General features: G+C 37.7%; 2 protein-coding genes across 2 annotated transcripts; one reads left to right on the top strand and one right to left on the bottom strand.

Moving 5' to 3' along the window:
• Window positions 1-3656: 3656 nt before the first annotated feature.
• On the top strand, window positions 3657-5398 carry LOC137728982 (uncharacterized). Its single transcript, XM_068467799.1, has one exon. It carries the CDS (start codon window positions 3684-3686, stop codon window positions 5178-5180), a length of 1497 nt encoding a protein of 498 aa, XP_068323900.1. The 5' UTR covers window positions 3657-3683; the 3' UTR covers window positions 5181-5398.
• A 1391-nt stretch (window positions 5399-6789) lies between these two features.
• Window positions 6790-7797, bottom strand: LOC137728983 (putative germin-like protein 2-1). Its single transcript, XM_068467800.1, has 2 exons — window positions 7630-7797; window positions 6790-7511 (listed from the first exon to the last, which is right to left on the bottom strand). Exons 1-2 carry the CDS (start codon window positions 7742-7744, stop codon window positions 6973-6975), a joined length of 654 nt encoding a protein of 217 aa, XP_068323901.1. The 5' UTR covers window positions 7745-7797; the 3' UTR covers window positions 6790-6972.
• Between the last annotated feature and the right edge of the window lie 10073 nt (window positions 7798-17870).

Here is a 17870-nt window from a genome sequence, read left to right as displayed (position 1 = left end):
AGAATTTTTTTTTTTTTTTTTTTTCAGTCTAATTTATCACCCAAATATAGCAAAAATAAAGAATTAGGATTTCGGATTTAGATCGAGTGATAGCTTGATATGCTTTATGCGCTTCTTGATTTTGTATCAATTGAATGAAAGCAATATGTAGTGAAAGCGCTGGAATTTTCTCTACACCTTCTTCTCATGTTCGTGGCCAGTCCCTCCTCCCTAGGTTCCAACGTTAGATTGATTTGCCTTTTTCTTTCAGTTTTATTCTATTTTAATTATAATCCATGTCATTAAAATCCTCCACGTCACTTAATCAAGATCGTTAGATGCTATAAAATCTAATGGTTAAAAAGGAGTATAGAAGTGTCTAAAATATTTGTCCCTTAATCCTAACCCATTATAATATGTGGTGTAAGTTACAACTCTAAGCACAAATATATATATATATATATGACAATAACACTTAAAAATCTCTCCTTTATCTACCTACGCTTGTTAAACTATAATCTTCATACGTTTTCAATGTTTCAACCATTGCTTTCATGTACAAGCAAGCATATTCAACTTTGCTTTTGTACTGATGTTTGAACTTTGAAGTAGTAAAGAAGCAAACCTCAAAAAACCATGTGACCATATTGAGTAAAAACTAAAAGAAAATTGAGGTCAATCATCATCAGTCCATGTGTTTCTCATTCGAGTTTTCCTATAACCTAACACCCCTGCGTTTTACGCCAGCATTTTCTGGTCTTTTACATGTAAGAAAAAAGGTACACCAACTTCATGGGGATGGGGTCTCCCTTTTGGTTCCCTGTAACCCTCTCCATAATTAAATACACGTTTACAAAATCATTAAAGAATCGTACGATCTTTTCTTCATGGAGCCTCACGATAGTTTTTGGGTTTGCAATGTTTTAATTCTCGTGACTAGGGTTTAGTGAACTAAAGGTCCTCTTTGATTAAGGAAACGTATTTGGTTGTTGATGTGTTTGTAATTATAGAGTTATGATGTTCATTTGACATGTGTAGTCTCTTGAGTTGTTTTAAGATGCACGTTAACATGTATATTATATGAACATCTTTGATGATTTTTAATAGAATCTCTTTCCCTCGACAAAAAAATTATACATTTTACATGAGTTCATTGAGCAAAACCTTTTTAATTATTATTTTTTTAAATTGCGCACTTGATAAAGTTGCAATAACTTACTCTTGTGAAAATAGAATATATTCCACCAAGACTCTATTAAATTTACCCGTATATTACAAGATAATCTGCTACCAATTGAGATGTTTTAGCTTTCCTTGGTGCAAGGAGAGATTAAACCTTTTTGCAAACAGTCTACAGAGCTTTATGTGAAAAGCACAACAAAGTCATGCATGCATTATTTGTTTTGTTTTGTTTTGTTTTTTTCAACCATCATCTTTATTTGATGTTAACAAGCAACCTATTTAACTAAATAATGTTTGAAATATGCAATGAGCTATTGTTAGTCAACAGTGGCAGATTTAAGATTTGAACAATTGGAGTCTCAGTGTTAAAGGTTAATTTTTCAATAAAAATAGAGCGGAGCGTGTAAAAAATTCAGTTTATTCACTGAGGTATTTCGTCAAACACTTGTTGAGCTTATATACGTCATATGAACTATGTTGCATAGATATCAACAAATATCGACATATACCGAAATAATCTGATGAGTATTATCGACATATTAGATATCAAGCCAAATATTAGTGTTTCGGTCTATTATATATTCTTTTTCTTGAAAATAACAGATTAGAAAATATATTTGGAATAAAAACCGAAAACGAGCAATCCAAATCGAAAATCTGGATAAATTTAGACCTAAACCGAATCAATCCTAACCGTATATATACCCTCGAAAGGGGCTGTGAATATGTGATATTCTACGTGCTTAGTGCTTAAGCCAACCGGCCTGTTTCATTTCTTCTTTCCGTTCTCACTTTAATTACCTCAGATATTTGTGTACATATAATATATATTTATGTTTCCATCTTTATGTGATAAAAGCATTAGCAGCCATCGGATTCTAAATTTTATAATCACATCATGGTAAATATTGGGTCCCATCCAAGAAATATCCTAACTTGATCCAATAATATTGGTATCGGGTGGTTTTCGGTGTGGAGTGGGAATGGGGGATATCTTACACATGAAAGGCTGAAAGTGGATTTGTTGGTGACATTTGTTCTTACATATGCCAGTTCCTGCATGATTTGATGTCTGTTATTTGCTTATTAGAGATAGGTTAGTTATGATTTTTTATTATAATTTTATACATTAATAAGTCAGTCAAAATGTTGCTTTAATTTGTAATCATAAATAATTTTGTTCGTATATTCGTTAGTCTACTGTGATTTTAAACTTGTTTTTATTTTTTTAAACACCTAATAAAGGCAAGACATTGAGTTACGACGTCTTTTAAGTTGTTGAATCGAATTCAACAATCAACCATGCAAATGATACTCGATGTAGTTTGTTCGTATATTCATTAGCCTATTATGATTTAGTTGTTGGATCGAATAATATCTATTATTTTCATGCACAATAAGTTTAATTGGATGGGATACTTGGACTAGGATATTAGCAAAGGTGCTACTGTTTCAAGAGCTACTTTGTGTAAATTCTTTTAGGGTTGTTTCAAGTGTTATTTCAAGAACTACTTTGGTTTTATATAAGCATGGCCTCCTGCTAACCATGCATGTTGATATGATTAGTGGTAAGCGGTGAATATAAGTTACAGATTACAAATTCAATACTTTATAGAACCAAAAACTACATCAATTGTCTAAGAATCGTTTGCATAATTACTCTAAACTTGTGTTTCGTGTATATGATCAGAAAATAAAGTGTATACAGCTCATGAGAGTTAGTTTATGCATTTTCCCTTGCATCACAAATCCTATTTTTGATTATTTTATTCTTAAATATCGCTTGTATAAATACAAATTTAAGCGGAAAAAACTTAGGATTTAGACAAAGACTGAATCAAATCAATGTAATAATACTCACCGTAACCAACATCAATTTCAAAACCGTTTCTTTGTTTTAGTTAAATTAGTTATTCTTCCTCTTCCTCACTTATCTCCTCCCCAAAACGTCTCTCTTCTATTTCTTCCAACAAAAAAACTAATCCAACAAAATACCGAAACAAAAACTTTACCAAAGGGAAGAGATCCGATATGGATTTCTCCATTAAAGGCTCAGGATCAAGTGATTCGGACTGTTAAAATTTGATCCAACGGTTACAATTATTATAACTTTTAAAGGAGCTCTCATTGTTTATAATCATTGGATCAAATTTCAACAGCGTATATCACTTGATCCTGAACCTTTGATGGGAGAAATTCGGATCGATCTCTTCCCGTTACCAAACAATTTCCGACACGACAGAAACAAATAAAAAATTTCTGGACCCTGAAACCGAGTAACAAGAAGACACCAAAGGAATTTTCAACCTGCCGCGTTCAAAGATCCAACCTTTCACCCCCATCTGACTTCCTCTCGCTTTCCCAAAACCCTTTTATTTTTCTGTAATTTTTTTTAATTAATTTTTAATCGAAATAGTAGACGACGGCTGCTATAAATTAAAACCCAGTAATATATTTTTTTCAGAAATTGAGTTTCCTGTCGAAACCAATTGTTTTTTGTTGTTCCCAAATTTTTAGTGACCATGCCGCTTCCGTGGAAGAAGACCCGAGCGACACGGATTTCCCAATTCGTCGCCGACCTCCAATCGCCGAAACGCGGCGGTTCGCTTTTCGTTCAGACCGGGTTTCCCGCCTCTCTCATCGACCTCTTCGTCAAGAACCGGGATCACTTGAAGAAACCGTCGAACAAGCATAAGAACAAGAGCAAGAAGAAAGATAATCGGGTCGATGACCGGGTCGACGATCGGATCGCTCCGAATTGTGAACTGGGTTCGAGCGATTTGCCGGTTTTGGTAAAACCCAGTTCGCCAGATTCGTCAAATGTCGATTTGAAGCCCACAGAAGTTGATCGTGGCGTTGAGGCTACTGAGTTTGAAAATCGTGCGGAGAATTGTGTTGTCGGTGGTGGAGAATGCGTCGGCGGGATTTGGGGGGTGATTTTGACGACGGTGATGAAGATTATTGTGGTGGTGGTTTTGGCTTTGAGCACCAAGAAGCTCGTGGTTGGGATCACATTGTCCGCTTTTCTGCTTCTGCTTCTGGAATACGCGGGTAAGCACTTGGCTTTGTTTTTGAAACCATGTTCGAATGCGAAATCTGTTATGGCTCAGAGATTTTCTGCGTTTTTATTGTTTTCGAATGGTTTCAATTCGAGTGATGATATGAAGGGAGTGACCGCGAGAGAAAAGACTCTGATTTTAGATTCTGCCATTGAAGAGATTGAGATTGTTGATGTTAACAAGAAGGGAAGATTGATTGAGTTGCTTGGTATGGAATGTGAGGAGACGAAACCTGCGGAGAAGGTAAGTGTTTGCGCTGATAAAACCGCCGGTGAAAAAAGTTTGGATGAGTTGCTTGGGGTGGAATGTGAGAAGAAGAGGAGGGTGGTGGATAAGAGAAGGGTTTGTGCCAATAAGACTGTCGGTGATGTGTCGTTGGTTAAGTTATTGGGGAAGGATTATCAGAAGATAAAGCTCGTGGAGGGTGGCGAAGAAGAAGGTGAATTTGTTGGGGATAAGAAGAATAGGGGTATGAAAAATTCTAAGATTAAAGCTAAACTTATCAAGAAATTTGTGCCTAAGAAGTTGCGTCGAAGGGGAAAGCAAAACGAGCAGGAGCTGGAGCCTGTGCTGTACAGTGGCGATTCTAGTTTCCTCGGAGATTATAAGGTAGAAGGATGTGAAGAACAAGAAGAACGTGAAGATGAGAAACAAGAGGAACAAGAAAGCGAAAACAGATCGTTGTTCTCACTAGATACAGAGGAGAAGTCTGAAATCCAAGGCTCCGACGGAGTTTCTGATAACGGTGGAGGATCATTGGCTGGCGAAGTAACACCACCGGTTGTTGAAAAGAAGGGAAGAGAACGAAAAGAAGGGGGTTTTGGGTATCTGGTTCTCTTTCTTATAGTTCTTGCCGGACTTTTTGGAGGTCGGCTTGTAACCCTCTTTCTTACAATCACTTTCTTTTTTTTGTCGAAGTTGATCGGAACTCTAAGGAGACTGGTGAAAGTATGTCCATGACAAGGTGTTCTGTCCCAATCTCAATTTAGACTGTCTAGTTTTGCTTCGGATATAGTGTTCTTCAAGTCTCGAATTGTAGTCTGATTGTGAAAGGCTCAGTGTGATACAAAGAAATTTCAACCTTTTCGTTGGCAACCCTGCTTGAGGTGTTGTACTATAAAACTGTAAAATTGTTACAGATACAAAATATTAGTACATAGTTCTCGTTTCCTTGGATAGTTTTTGTTTCTTTGCGATATCCGAATCACTTTTTCGTTATATCTGTTGTTCTGCTGTAGACTCGGCGTGCTGAAATACCAGCCATGAGCCGCTCGTTTATACACCAAATTTATTGAGCAACATTGTTACTAGATGGTGAGAAACTTCTGCAGTCATGGTTAACCATCGGATTTACAGAAACATTGTCTTGTATTTCACGGGAATGTTAACGAGGGGTTTCGCCTATCAGAACTCAGTTCCTTTCAATGATTAAAGAATGATAGAAAAAGATGGAACCAGCACCTGGAAGCGTCTCAAAAACCCTGGATCTATTCTCCGCCTTCTTTCACTTACAATATTGTCACCAAAGCCTTCTATTTACCGATTTCTTAATTTCGGGCTAGTTTCTCTTGCTCATCATTTGACGACCTTCTCTCTGCAAATCTCAGTTACTTACCCGCTTTTCCACAGTTGTCGGACAGCAGGGCATACGCCCGATGAGTTGAGAGCACCTGACATTTTTGTTTCGTTTTTTCCACCTGAACTAGGCTGCATTTGCCTACTTTCCACCATCTCCTGCATTTGGAAGCCCTTAGTTAACTTCACTTGGCGTTCTCCAAACTCCCATACTTCAGGTACATGTAGATTACTGCTGCTCCCAGTATTCCTTTTATTGTCAAATGTAGATGGCACACGCGCGCCCGAAAGTTTTCACCGAGTAGCAGTTAATATCATTGACTGAGTTCTGTGGTTACCGCTAACGTTATCGGTGGTATTCAGAGGTAAAACTCATATACACACACATACATTTTTGTATATTATACTATTGAGAAGATGGTTGATCTTGTACGTTTAACTTCCGAGCACACATGAAGCAACCGAGTTATTACATAATCTGCTCTCATCATATCTGTCATAAGCACTGCTAATTTCCTTAAACTGCTCCGATTTAAAGACCGTTGCATTCCACGAAACAATTCCCTTGGTAAACAAGTTATGAAATCGAGTTGAAGCCACTAATGCAGTTACGTTTGAGTCGTTGGACAATGAATCAAAATGCAGTGCACAAGAGTTCTTGCCTTCATCAGGAAGTAAAGTGAAATGCTGCCAGAGTTCTACATAACAAAAATGTGTCTTGTTTTAACATATTTATTGCATAAAATAAGAAGATGAAACGTTAGGTTTATAGCTGGATTATTGTGTGAGGAAATCATAGCTGGTTTGTTGCTGGTTTGCGACTAAACTCCAAAGAACACTCGTGTTGCCGGTTCAATGTTGCGTTGCCGTCGCAGGGAAATCGGAAGAAATTTCAAGCAGAACCAAATTTTCAATGAAAAATCACGATTTTTTTCTTCTTGGAGAGTATTTTCACAATTTGTAAACATTAATTTCATTGTTTCACTAGTTCTGCTACTATAAGAAAGATGATATCTTCCACAAAAGGGACTCAAATACCGAACAATTTCACACAAAATCATTCGATTTCATTGAGATTTTAGTACACTTAAACAAACCTAACTCGCAATACGCGAAAACGACAGGACAAACGGAGAGATGATGTGAATTATTGGATACTATTTTCCACGGAAAACATCTAAAATTTGGCCTGAATACTAGTAATAACATATTTGTCGACCTGGAAAGACTTGGCGAGGACATCTTCTGAAATTGGGGGATTGGATCCAAACACAGCATTAGCAATGGTGTTGACTCCAGGGTTTTGGCTGCTCAAAGAAGAGAGTGAAACGGCCATTCCAGTGCCCACATTTTTCTGATAGTGAATGAGTCCGACAGGGAACACAAACGCATCGCCCTTGTTAAGGACCTTTGAGATGAGCTTGTTGTCGGGGTTTGAGGTCACGAAGCCAACATCGAGGCTGCCTTCTAAGACGGTTAAAATCTCAGTGGCGCGGGGGTGAGTGTGGGGTGGGATGACACCCATTGGTGCGTAGTCGATGCGAGCGAGTGAGATGCCGAGGGTGTTGAGTCCTGGAATTTGAGCCACATTGACAGGGGTGACTTTTCCACCAACAGGGTTTGAGGTGTTGCCCGGGATGTGAAGTCCACTGAAGAAGAAATGCTCAGCTGTTGCTAGCTTGGAGTCCAAGCAAGGTAGCCCATTCACTCTTGTTGCTGTTAATAAACCAACATAAAAATTAAAGTCACTGTAGGATTAAGTAGAATCAGAGGTATACATCTTAATGTAAACTAAACATCATTGCGAAACTTAACCAAACGATTCAAGACGAACCTGAGTTAGTAGTATCAGCAACACAGAAATCCTGCAACGGACTAGGCTCGAACGCAACAACCAGCGAACATGTCATGGCTAGGAAAGTAGTCAATAGCAAGATTTGGTTTGCCATCTTAATTTTTCAACTTCTTCAATGGGATTGTATGTGAAGTTTATTGCAAGTGAAAAATGGAAGGGATTAAGAGAGATGTGAAGCAATTGATGTACGAGGTTGGTTATTTATAGAGAAGGCAGAAAAACAAACTTAATTTATAAAAAAAAGCCGGCTTTGCAATATAGACGCTGGATAAGTCTTAAACGTCCACTTAAGCTAAAGTTTAAGAACAAACACATCCATTAAGTCCAAAGTTTCTTCAAAGAGTGTTCTTCAATTAATTTTCTATTCCTTGTGATTTTTTGTAATTACGATCAAGCATTATGTTATGCATACCAAGACAAAGCATGCGGCTAAATTATCTGGGTCCAATTGGAAGAATACTAACTTGTAAAATAAAATTAAAATTAAAAACCATGAAAAGCAGAACTATAATAATAAGGGTATATTATCAATTTCCCCCCTGAACTTGTGACCATTGGCCAATTTCCCCCCTGAACTTTAATTTTGGCCAATTTCCCCCCTCAACTCTCATAATTAGTCAATTCCCCCCCCTGAACTTTAATTTGGCCAATTTCCCCCCTCAACTCTCAAAATTAGTCAATTTGCACCCTACTGTTAATTTTTTATTTTTTTTAATTTTCCATCTATTCTTTTCTTAATTTTCAATCTTTCTAATAGCTTCCAACAAAGTACTAAAATTAACATAAACTCACCTGCATAATATAGGGTAAAATGTACAAAAACATAATACAGTTAGTATCTGACATGGGTTGATTATAAGAAAAAGTTATGAATCGGGTTTAAAGCATGTAGAAGAAGAAATAATAACAAATTTTCCATCTATTATGACTAATAATACTATTTATGATAAATTGTTAAATTCTAAATTTTAATCTATTTGTAATAGGATAAAGATATAGGAACATGATTAACATACATCTTATTTAGTTTCTTACACACACTTGTTTAATTATGATCAAATTAAAAATTTAACAGTAGGGTGCAAATTGACTAATTATAAGAGTTGAGGGGGGAAATTGGCTAAATTAAAGTTGAGGGGGGAAATTGACTAATCATGAGAGTTCAGGGGGGAAATTGGCCAAAATTAAAGTTGAGGGGGGAAATTGGCTAATGGTCACAAGTTCAGGGGGGAAATTGATAATATACCCTAATAATAACTAAATAACCAAAGGCATATTTTTCTGTGTTTACTGCTCCGGCAGAGGCTGATTTGGTCAGATTATCGGGCTATATTGCCTTATATATCTTTGTCCAGATGCAAATTCTGGACACTTTCTCCCCAAGACTAAGTCACAGTGTGAAAAGAATGATTGTAAAGCAATGAAAGTTACGTTCATTTTCTTTGATAATAAATAGTGATGGAATAAAGATAGGTTCGATTTCAAAACAAATTAAAAGAGTTATCCAATTCTTTACATGTCAATCAGTTTATGCAAGGTTTCTTGATTTTCTAACGTGATGCTATTCTCTACATCCTTGCAGTGCCAATCTCTTTCAAAGAAGAATGACTTATATGAAATAGATTCATTGCTATCATAATGTCCTATTTCAATAAAATAATAATATGCGTAAAATTTTCATCACACGACATTTCGTTTTTGAATTTAAATACCTGAGACGGTAAACTCATGTCTTGTAAATTTCTCTCCTTTCAAAGGCAAATTCAAGTAACCATCCCCGAGCGACTGCACTTGGTTCGAGGAACCACTGAATATTATTATTGATGTATTGTCGTAGGACAGTAGTTCTTTGATGTAGCAGGAGCTTCTCCTGTTTCTTTGTAGTTGCTGCTATTCTCCGAATACTTCATCAATGAAATACCATATCATTGCTTAATAAAAAAAAACAATGCAATGTTCACTTGAAAAAAAAAAAAAAAAAAAGGCTTAGTTTAGCTACACCCCTTTGGAATTTCATTTTGATCTCACTGTGTCCTTATAACTCAAAAGTCACCACTTTACTTCTTGAAACTCAAAATTCGTTCCACTTTGACTTGTAGACTCTCTCTTCTCTCTGAAACTTATAGGTTACCTCCTAAAACATATGTGAGACCCAACACCTAATAAGATTATGCCACATGTGTTAAATTTGATTATAAATCTCCATTTTGCGCTCACATTCAACAATTACAGAATATTAAGTTTAAAAGAAATTGAAGAGATGAAAAGAATAAAAAAGAAATTGTTTAGCCTAGCGCACCCAAATCAAACTCATATAAGAAATTAACAGATCAACACAATGTGAAACAAATTTTAAGTTCTATAGAGACGATTTTCAAGTTTTAAGGCGCAAAGAGGAATCAAAATCGAGTTCACGGGTTTAAAGTGAAGCGAACTTTGAGTTTCAGGGAGTAAAATTGTGTTTTTGAGTTACCTATAGGGGGAGTGGCCAAATTCCTCCCGGCAAGGTTCTTAGTTCTCCGATGTGAAACAACACATGGTAGTAAGCCAAACACTTGGATAATATATGGTGAAGTGCCGATTTAGTCTCTGAATTATCACTGCAGTAAAAATTAGGTCCCTAAATTATTTTTTAGTAAAATAAGTCCCTAAATTCATTAAAAATTACTAATTTCATCCCTACTATTATATTTAAAGCTATTTTATCCAATTTTCCGTCAAATGAAGTTACATGACACACTTTAGAGGGTAATATCGTCATTTTTTCGCCTATAAGCCAATAACATTTCATATAGGTTGCAAATCTAACGTCTAATTTACCCTCCAAAATTAACTTTATACATTATTTCTTTATGAAAAAATATTAATCTACCCTCCAATGTGTATCACATACAAGTAACATGACTGAAGTTGACAGATAATTGAATATAATATTAAGGATGTAGTTGCCAAATTTTTATAATTCAAGGACTAATTTTTCTAAAAAAAATCATTTATGGACTTAATTTTCACTTTCATGATAAATCAGAAACTAAATTGACAGGTATAATATGTGTGATCATTGAGCTTTACATGTCTCACATCCTCACATTCCTAGAAATGAAAACTCATCCGTAACTTTCCAGTAACATCTGTGATAGCTGTAACTTTCGTGTCAATTAGTCTCGTTGCTCATATTTTTTTGGTTTATGTTTTATCAAACGGATAGATTGATATCAGAGACCAAGATTTAAACAATTGCAGAAGAAGAAAATCTCTTCTATTTTAAGTAAATCAATATTTTTGCCACTCTATGAAGGCATATATAAAAGCCTGTTGTAATACAACTTCTGAAAAATTCTTAAAGAATTGAAACTTCAACATTGCCTGTGAAAAATTCTTAAAGAATTGAAACTTCAACATTGCCTGGTTTCACTTCACAGACATGATAATTTCTAAACAAAAAGTTCATAGAAAAGATAGAGCTGCTGGAATACTTTCTTGTATTACGATTAAACTAGGGTTACAAATATATAAGGAGGCTATACAATCATAATCCTATACTGATGCCTATAAACAAGGACAATCAGACTAAATAAGTAAGTGAATAACTACATATCAAATTAAAATATTGACATAATCAATCTGAGATATCTTCCTTAACACTCCCCCACACCCAACTTGCTGAGTAATGTCTCAAACTATGTCGAACTCAATGGCTTGGTGAATATGTCAACTGGTTGATCAGTTGTTCGTATGTAAGCTGTACGTATCATCCCTCCTTGAACTTTCTCTCTTACCAGATGACAATCGATCTCTATATGCTTTGTGCGTTCATGAAATACAGGATGTGAAGCAATATGTAGTGCTGCTTGATTGTCACAAAACAATGTGACTAGTTGTGGGTGACTCACCCTCAAATCTTTCAAGATATTCTTCAACCATGTAATCTCGCAACATGGAGTGGACATGGAACGGTACTCGTTCTCTGCACTGGAGCGAGATACGGTAGTTTGTTTCTTTGTTTTCCAGGAAATCGGTGCTTGACCAAGAAAAACACAATAACCTGTTATCGACCTCCTGGTATCCTTACATCCAGCCCATTTGGCATCACAAAATGCCTTCAATTGTAATGTGCTCGTAGAAGGCAAGAGGATACCTTGCCCAGGTGCATTTTTGATGTATTTGTGGACCTTGTGTGCTGCCTCAAGATGTGGTTGTCGAGGTTTTTCCATGAATTGGCTTAACATATGAATCATATAGGCTAGGTCAAGCCTTGTTATGGCTAGGTAGATTAGTCTACCTACAAGGCGTCTATATGGAGATGCATCACTGAGTAGCTTCCCTTCCATTTGTGTTAGAAAGATGTTTTGATCAACCGGAAATCGTGAAGGTTTGGCACCTAAGAGCCCAACATCATCCAATATGTCTAATGCATATTTCCGTTGGCATAGAGTGATCCCACGTTTTGATCATGCAACCTCTATCCTTAAGAAATATTTGAGCTTGCCCAAGTTTTTCAGTTTAAAACATTTGGAAATGAACTGCTTGGTCTCTTCGATTTCTTGCAAATTATTGTCTGCTAGTATTACATCATCAACATAAACCAACAAAGTGATAAAATTACCTTGATGACTTCGGACGAACAGTGAGTAGTCAGACCATGACTGGTGAAACCCAACAACCTTGAGTGCATTGGATAATTTAAGAAACCATTGTTGCGAAGCTTGTTTTAGACCATACAGGGATTTGTTTAATTTACAGACTCGAGTCTCCCCCTTTCGTCCGAATCCAGGAAGTAAGGTCATGTAAACGTCCTCGTCAAGGTCACTATGTAAAAAAGCATTGTTGACGTCTAGTTGATGCAAGTGTCATGCTCACAAGGCTACCACACTAAGAAGCACACGGACAGTAGTCAATTTGGCCACGAGGGCAAAGGTTTCTCTATAATCAACCCTTTCTATCTGGCTTTAACCCTTCGCAACCAGCCATGCTTTGTACCACTCGATTGTCCCATCGAGTTTTAGCTTCATTTTATAGACCCATTTGCATCCAATGGGTCGTTTGTGGAGTGGCAATTGCACAAGAGACCAAGTGTGATTGGCCTGAAGAGCGGCAATCTCATGTTGCATAGCAGCACGCCAATGGGGGTCTTGAACAACCTACTAAAAGCTTGTGGGTTCTTTAATGACCATGAGGTTAGATGTATATGTTTTATGGTGGGGTGAAAGACGAGTATATGATAAGTGGTGAGAGAGTGGATGAGAGGTACCTGATGACTTAACCATGTTTGTTGAAGATGTCGGAGCAGGCCTTGACGAGAGGGATGTCTCAACGTGAAAGTCCTTGACGAGAGGGATGTCTCAACGTGAAAGTCCTGCAAAAATAAGGAAGTCTTAGTGGGACGTGTGCTGCAATGGAGTGGTAATGGTCGAGGGGCAGGGCTGAGAGGGCTATTGGTGGGTGCTGGGGAAATAAGGGCAGTAGGTGGTGTTTCTAAAGAAGGCAAGATCATGTTCGGTATTGGCGACGGGGATAAAGATGGCTGTGATGTGTCTAGTGTTGGTGGGGTATCATGAAAGTCAAAAGATAAGTTGTTAGGTGTGATGTCCCGAGGAATAATGGGAGGGAAAGAGTCCATATCTAAGTGCAATGGTGAGGAGTTCGCAATGGACAAGGAAGTAGGGGCAGCGGAAATGTCTGAGGTGTGGTAGGGAAATTGTTCTTTAAAAAAAAAAAAAAAAAAAAAACATCTCGTGACACAAAAACCTTTTGGAGGGTAAGATCAAATAATCTGTAACCTTTTTTACCATATGGATAACCAATGGAAATGCAACGACGTGCACGATGGTCAAATTTTGAAGGCTTTTGTGCATAAGTTGATGCAAAACACAAACGTCCAAAAACTCGTAGGTGAGAGTAATTCGGTTCCTTGTGAAACAATTTTTCATATGGTGTTTTTCCTTGAAGAATGGGTATGGGTGTTTGATTTATGAGATAGGCAGAAGCTAGGATTGCATCCCCCAAAAACTTTTAGGAAGATTAGCTTGAAAAAGTAAGGCTCGAGCAACATAGAGCAAGTGTTGATGCTTACGTTCAGCGACAACATTTTGTTGGGATGTGTTGATGCAACTAGTTTGATGAACAATTCCCTTGAGATTATAGAAAGTGGAAAGTTTGAACTTAGGACCATTCACTTCGAACCATTTTGACCTTAGTATTGAATTGATTTTCTACCATGTGGATGAATTGGACAAGGAATTATGTTGTATCGGATTTGTGTTTCATCAAATAAAGCCATGTGCTCCTAGTGTAATCATCAACAATGGTGAGAAAATATTTTGTACCTGAAATAGAAGAAACTTGATAACCACCCCAAATATCAACATGGATTAACTCAAAACATGACTTGGTGGATATGGAACTCAATGAAAACGGTAATCTCGTTTGTTTGGCCAATGGGCAAATGAAACATTTATTTGAATCACATGACTTATTTTGGAAAAATAGAAATAACATAGAAACTTTATGCGATGGATGCCCAAGACGTTGGTGCCAAAAGCTAGAAGGTAGGGTTTTGACGGTGTGGCATGTTCCTTTCTTTGGCAGGTCAAGATAATAAAGTCCTTCCCGTTCAATTCCCATCCCAATCATCTTCCCCGAGCGTAAGTCTTGTATGGCACAAAATTGGTTTTGGAAAGATTGTGATGTATAATGAGTCATAGGCTAATTTGCTAATTGATATCAAGTTTAACATAAAGAGTGGTACACACAAAACGTTATCAAGGACAAGGTTAGGAGAGAATACAACTTGTCCAACATGAGTGACTTTAGCAAATGAGCCATTTGGTAATTCAATGGAATGGTTTTCAACAGGTCTTGAAGATGTAAGGGAATCAGGACTGCAAACGATATGGTCTGTGGCCCCACTATCCAAAATTCAAACATTTTTTCTTGCCATTGCGTGTGAAAGAAAAAGCTTTATCTGAAAGTTCTTCATGATTTGAAGAATTACCCACTTGGTTGGCAAAAGATGATTTGCTCTTGTTCAGCATCTGGAGAATTTGCTTACAATCCTCCTGGGAAAAAGGAAAGTTAGGTATCACTTCATTTTTGTCGTGGGTTGCAACTTGATTGCCTTTGGAGGAGAAATGGCGACTTTGTTCACTTTCAGCGGTTGCCTTCCTTTGGCGGCAAAAATCAAAAGAATGACCTTTCCATCCACAGAAGGTACACTTGAGATGAGCACGACAATTTTTAGTAGTGTGATTTGTCTTGTTGCACTTCCCACATCGAAGTCCACCGTCATCTGATTCGGCTTCTCGGCTAGTGGTTTTCACGGCAAATGCCGCAGCTTCTGGTTAGGTAGACTGGAAACTTATGCCTGTCGCTCATGGCGAAGAACTAATGAGTAGGCTTTGTTTATTGTGGGCAGTGGCTTAAGGAGAATAGTGTTGCTGCGAACGGTGGCGTAAGAATCATTCAACCCCATGAGAAACTTCATGATGTTTTAACATACGAAGCAATCTCCTTCTTTGTTTCACAACTACATGCCGAAATCAAACATAATACATCTCATTCATCCCAGAGACTTTTTAGTTTGGTGAAGTAGGAACTTACTGTCATGGTTCCTTGCACGCAGCCGTGAATCTCATTCTTTATGTGAAATAGTTAGACGATGTTCACATGGAAAAATCTTTCTTGTAGGTCAAGCCACATTTGTCAAACATCTTTACAGTTGATGACGCTCCCTGAAATTTCCTTGGACATCGACCTTAAAAGCCACGTCTTCACCAAATTATTGCATCGGTTCCATTGCTGCAATTATTCAGGTTTGTCTTCATGCGCCTTCTTGACTGTGCCATCGACGAGTCCAAGCTTATTCTTGACCGTTAAGGCCATGGTCATGGACTAAGCCCATGTATTGTAATTGTCCTCCACTAATTGCTACGGTACAAGGACTGCACCAGGCTGGTCCGAATGGTGAAGGTAGAGTGAGTGGTTAGGGTTGTCCCACCTTAGGTGTGAAGTCATGCTTAAAGAGGTTGACTGTGCTTCTGGTTTGTCACCCATGCCTGCGTTGGCTAGGGTAGCTTTTGTGTTTTGCTTTATTCCCAGATCAGTGCTCTGATACCATCATAGAAAAGATAGAGCTGCTGGAATTCTTTCTTGTATTACGATAAAGCTAGGGTTACAAATATATAAGGAGGCTATACAATCATAATCCTATACTGATGCCTATAAACAAGGACAATCAGACTAGTGAATAACTACATATCAAATTACAATATTGACATAATCAATCCGAGATATCTTCCTTAACAAAAGTTAACTGTAACTCCTGGATATGCCGCTTTATAAACATCGAGGCGACGATCCTAGATATGAACTCTTCCCACGAGCCAAATTTCTGGAGTAGATGTTGCAGAGACAATGTTACGTTGGATACATCGTTCCATATATTATGCTTTCTGAAACAGGCGTGATTCAATATTGATTATTTTTCCATTTAATTAGGAACGAAAATGAAGAAGATCAAGAATAAGAAAAAGAAGAAATGGGAAACCAATATGTGAAGTTGTAAGGGATTTTGATTTACGTTGAGGGTTGAAGGATAACCCTTGTATAACATATATAGAAGCAGCATTCTAAACAATTGAATATTGATTATTTTTGTTGTCCAAAGTGTTAGAAAGATAATTTCAATTTGTTCAGCTAGCATTTGATCTTAAATTAAATCCAGCCAAATATGTCTTATGTTGGCAGTCCTACATCGGTGGGGGAAGTCAACAAGGTTGGCTTTAAATATAATTACCCTACTCTAACTAATACCGAGGTTTTTTATGGTAAAACTCCACACCTAACGGATTGGGAAAGTGATAAATTTGGGAACAGTATCGGGGTCGTTAGAGTGAAGCCCCCCCCCCCGGGGCTCGTCGATTTAAAAAATTGCAACATGGTATCAGAGCCCACGGTTACGGGCCCATGCAAGCCAAAGGCTTGTCACAAGGAAGTGTGGGCTTGGAAACAAGTTTAAGCCCGTGCAAGCCAAAGGCTTTGTCATAAGGAAGTGTGGGCTTGGAAACAAGCTTGGGCCCGTGCAAGCCAAAGGTCCAAAGGCTTGAAGGCTTGTCACAAGGAAGTGTGGGTTTGGAAACAAGCTAGCTAAATGCTTGTCACAAGGAAGAGTGTGCTTGTCACTTGGAAACAAGCTTGGGCCAGTGCAAGCTAAAGGCTTGTCATAAGGAAGTATGGGCTTGGAAACAAGCTTGGACTCTTAACATAGAACCGGCCTCTGAGTTCTTAAGAGGCACTTCCTAAAAAGACTGAAAATAAGTCTGGACTCCATTGGAGTCGACCTTTAATTTTCAATTGCCGATGTGTGGATCTCCACATGTGAACCACTAAATGGGGTTACATGTTATGGGGCGTGTTGGTTGTCCCACATTGGTGGGGGAAGTTAACAAGGATGACTTTAAATATGATTACCCTACTTTAACTAATACTGAGGCATTTTGTGGTAAAACCTCACACCTGACGGATTAGGCAGGTGGTAAAGTTGTGGACAATATCGATGTTGTTAGAGTGGGGCCCCCGGCTCGTCAATCTAAAAAAAAAATTCAACATAGTATCAAAGCCCACGATTACGGGCCCGTGCAAGCTAAAGGCTTGTCACCAAAAAGTGTGGGCTTGGAAACAAGTTGGGACTCTTAATATAGAGCCGGCATTTGAGTTCTTAAGAGTCACTTCTTGAAAAAGATTGAAAACAAGTTTGGATTCCATTGGAGCCGACCTCTAAGTTTCAATTGCCGATGTGTGGATTTTCACGTGTGAACCACTAAATGGGGCACGTGAGGGGGCGTGTTGGCAATCCCACACCAGTGGGGGAAGTCAACAAGTGTGGCTTTAAATATGATTATCTTACTCTAACTACTGAGGCATTTTGTAGTAAAACCTCATACCTGACAGATTGGGTAGGTGGTAAAGTTAGAGACTGTATTGGTATCATTAGAGTAAACCTCCTGGGCCCGTCAATCTAAAAAATTTCAACATCTTACGCATTTGAAGTCAAAATTTGTCTCAACTAGTCTTAATGTAACACTTGGAAGTAGTAATTGCCTCATATTGGATTTTTCTTATGGTACACATAAATTATCTTGTTAAAATGTCAAACCATGACATATCATACTAGCACAAACAGGTCGACCTTAAGATAAAAAAGATATCATAGATCTAAACTA

Source organism: Pyrus communis, chromosome 3 (assembly GCF_963583255.1).
Source record: "Pyrus communis chromosome 3, drPyrComm1.1, whole genome shotgun sequence".
NCBI lineage: Eukaryota > Viridiplantae > Streptophyta > Magnoliopsida > Rosales > Rosaceae > Pyrus > Pyrus communis.
The sequence above is the reverse complement of the archived record's forward strand: the minus strand, read 5'-3'. Positions and strand labels throughout refer to the sequence as shown.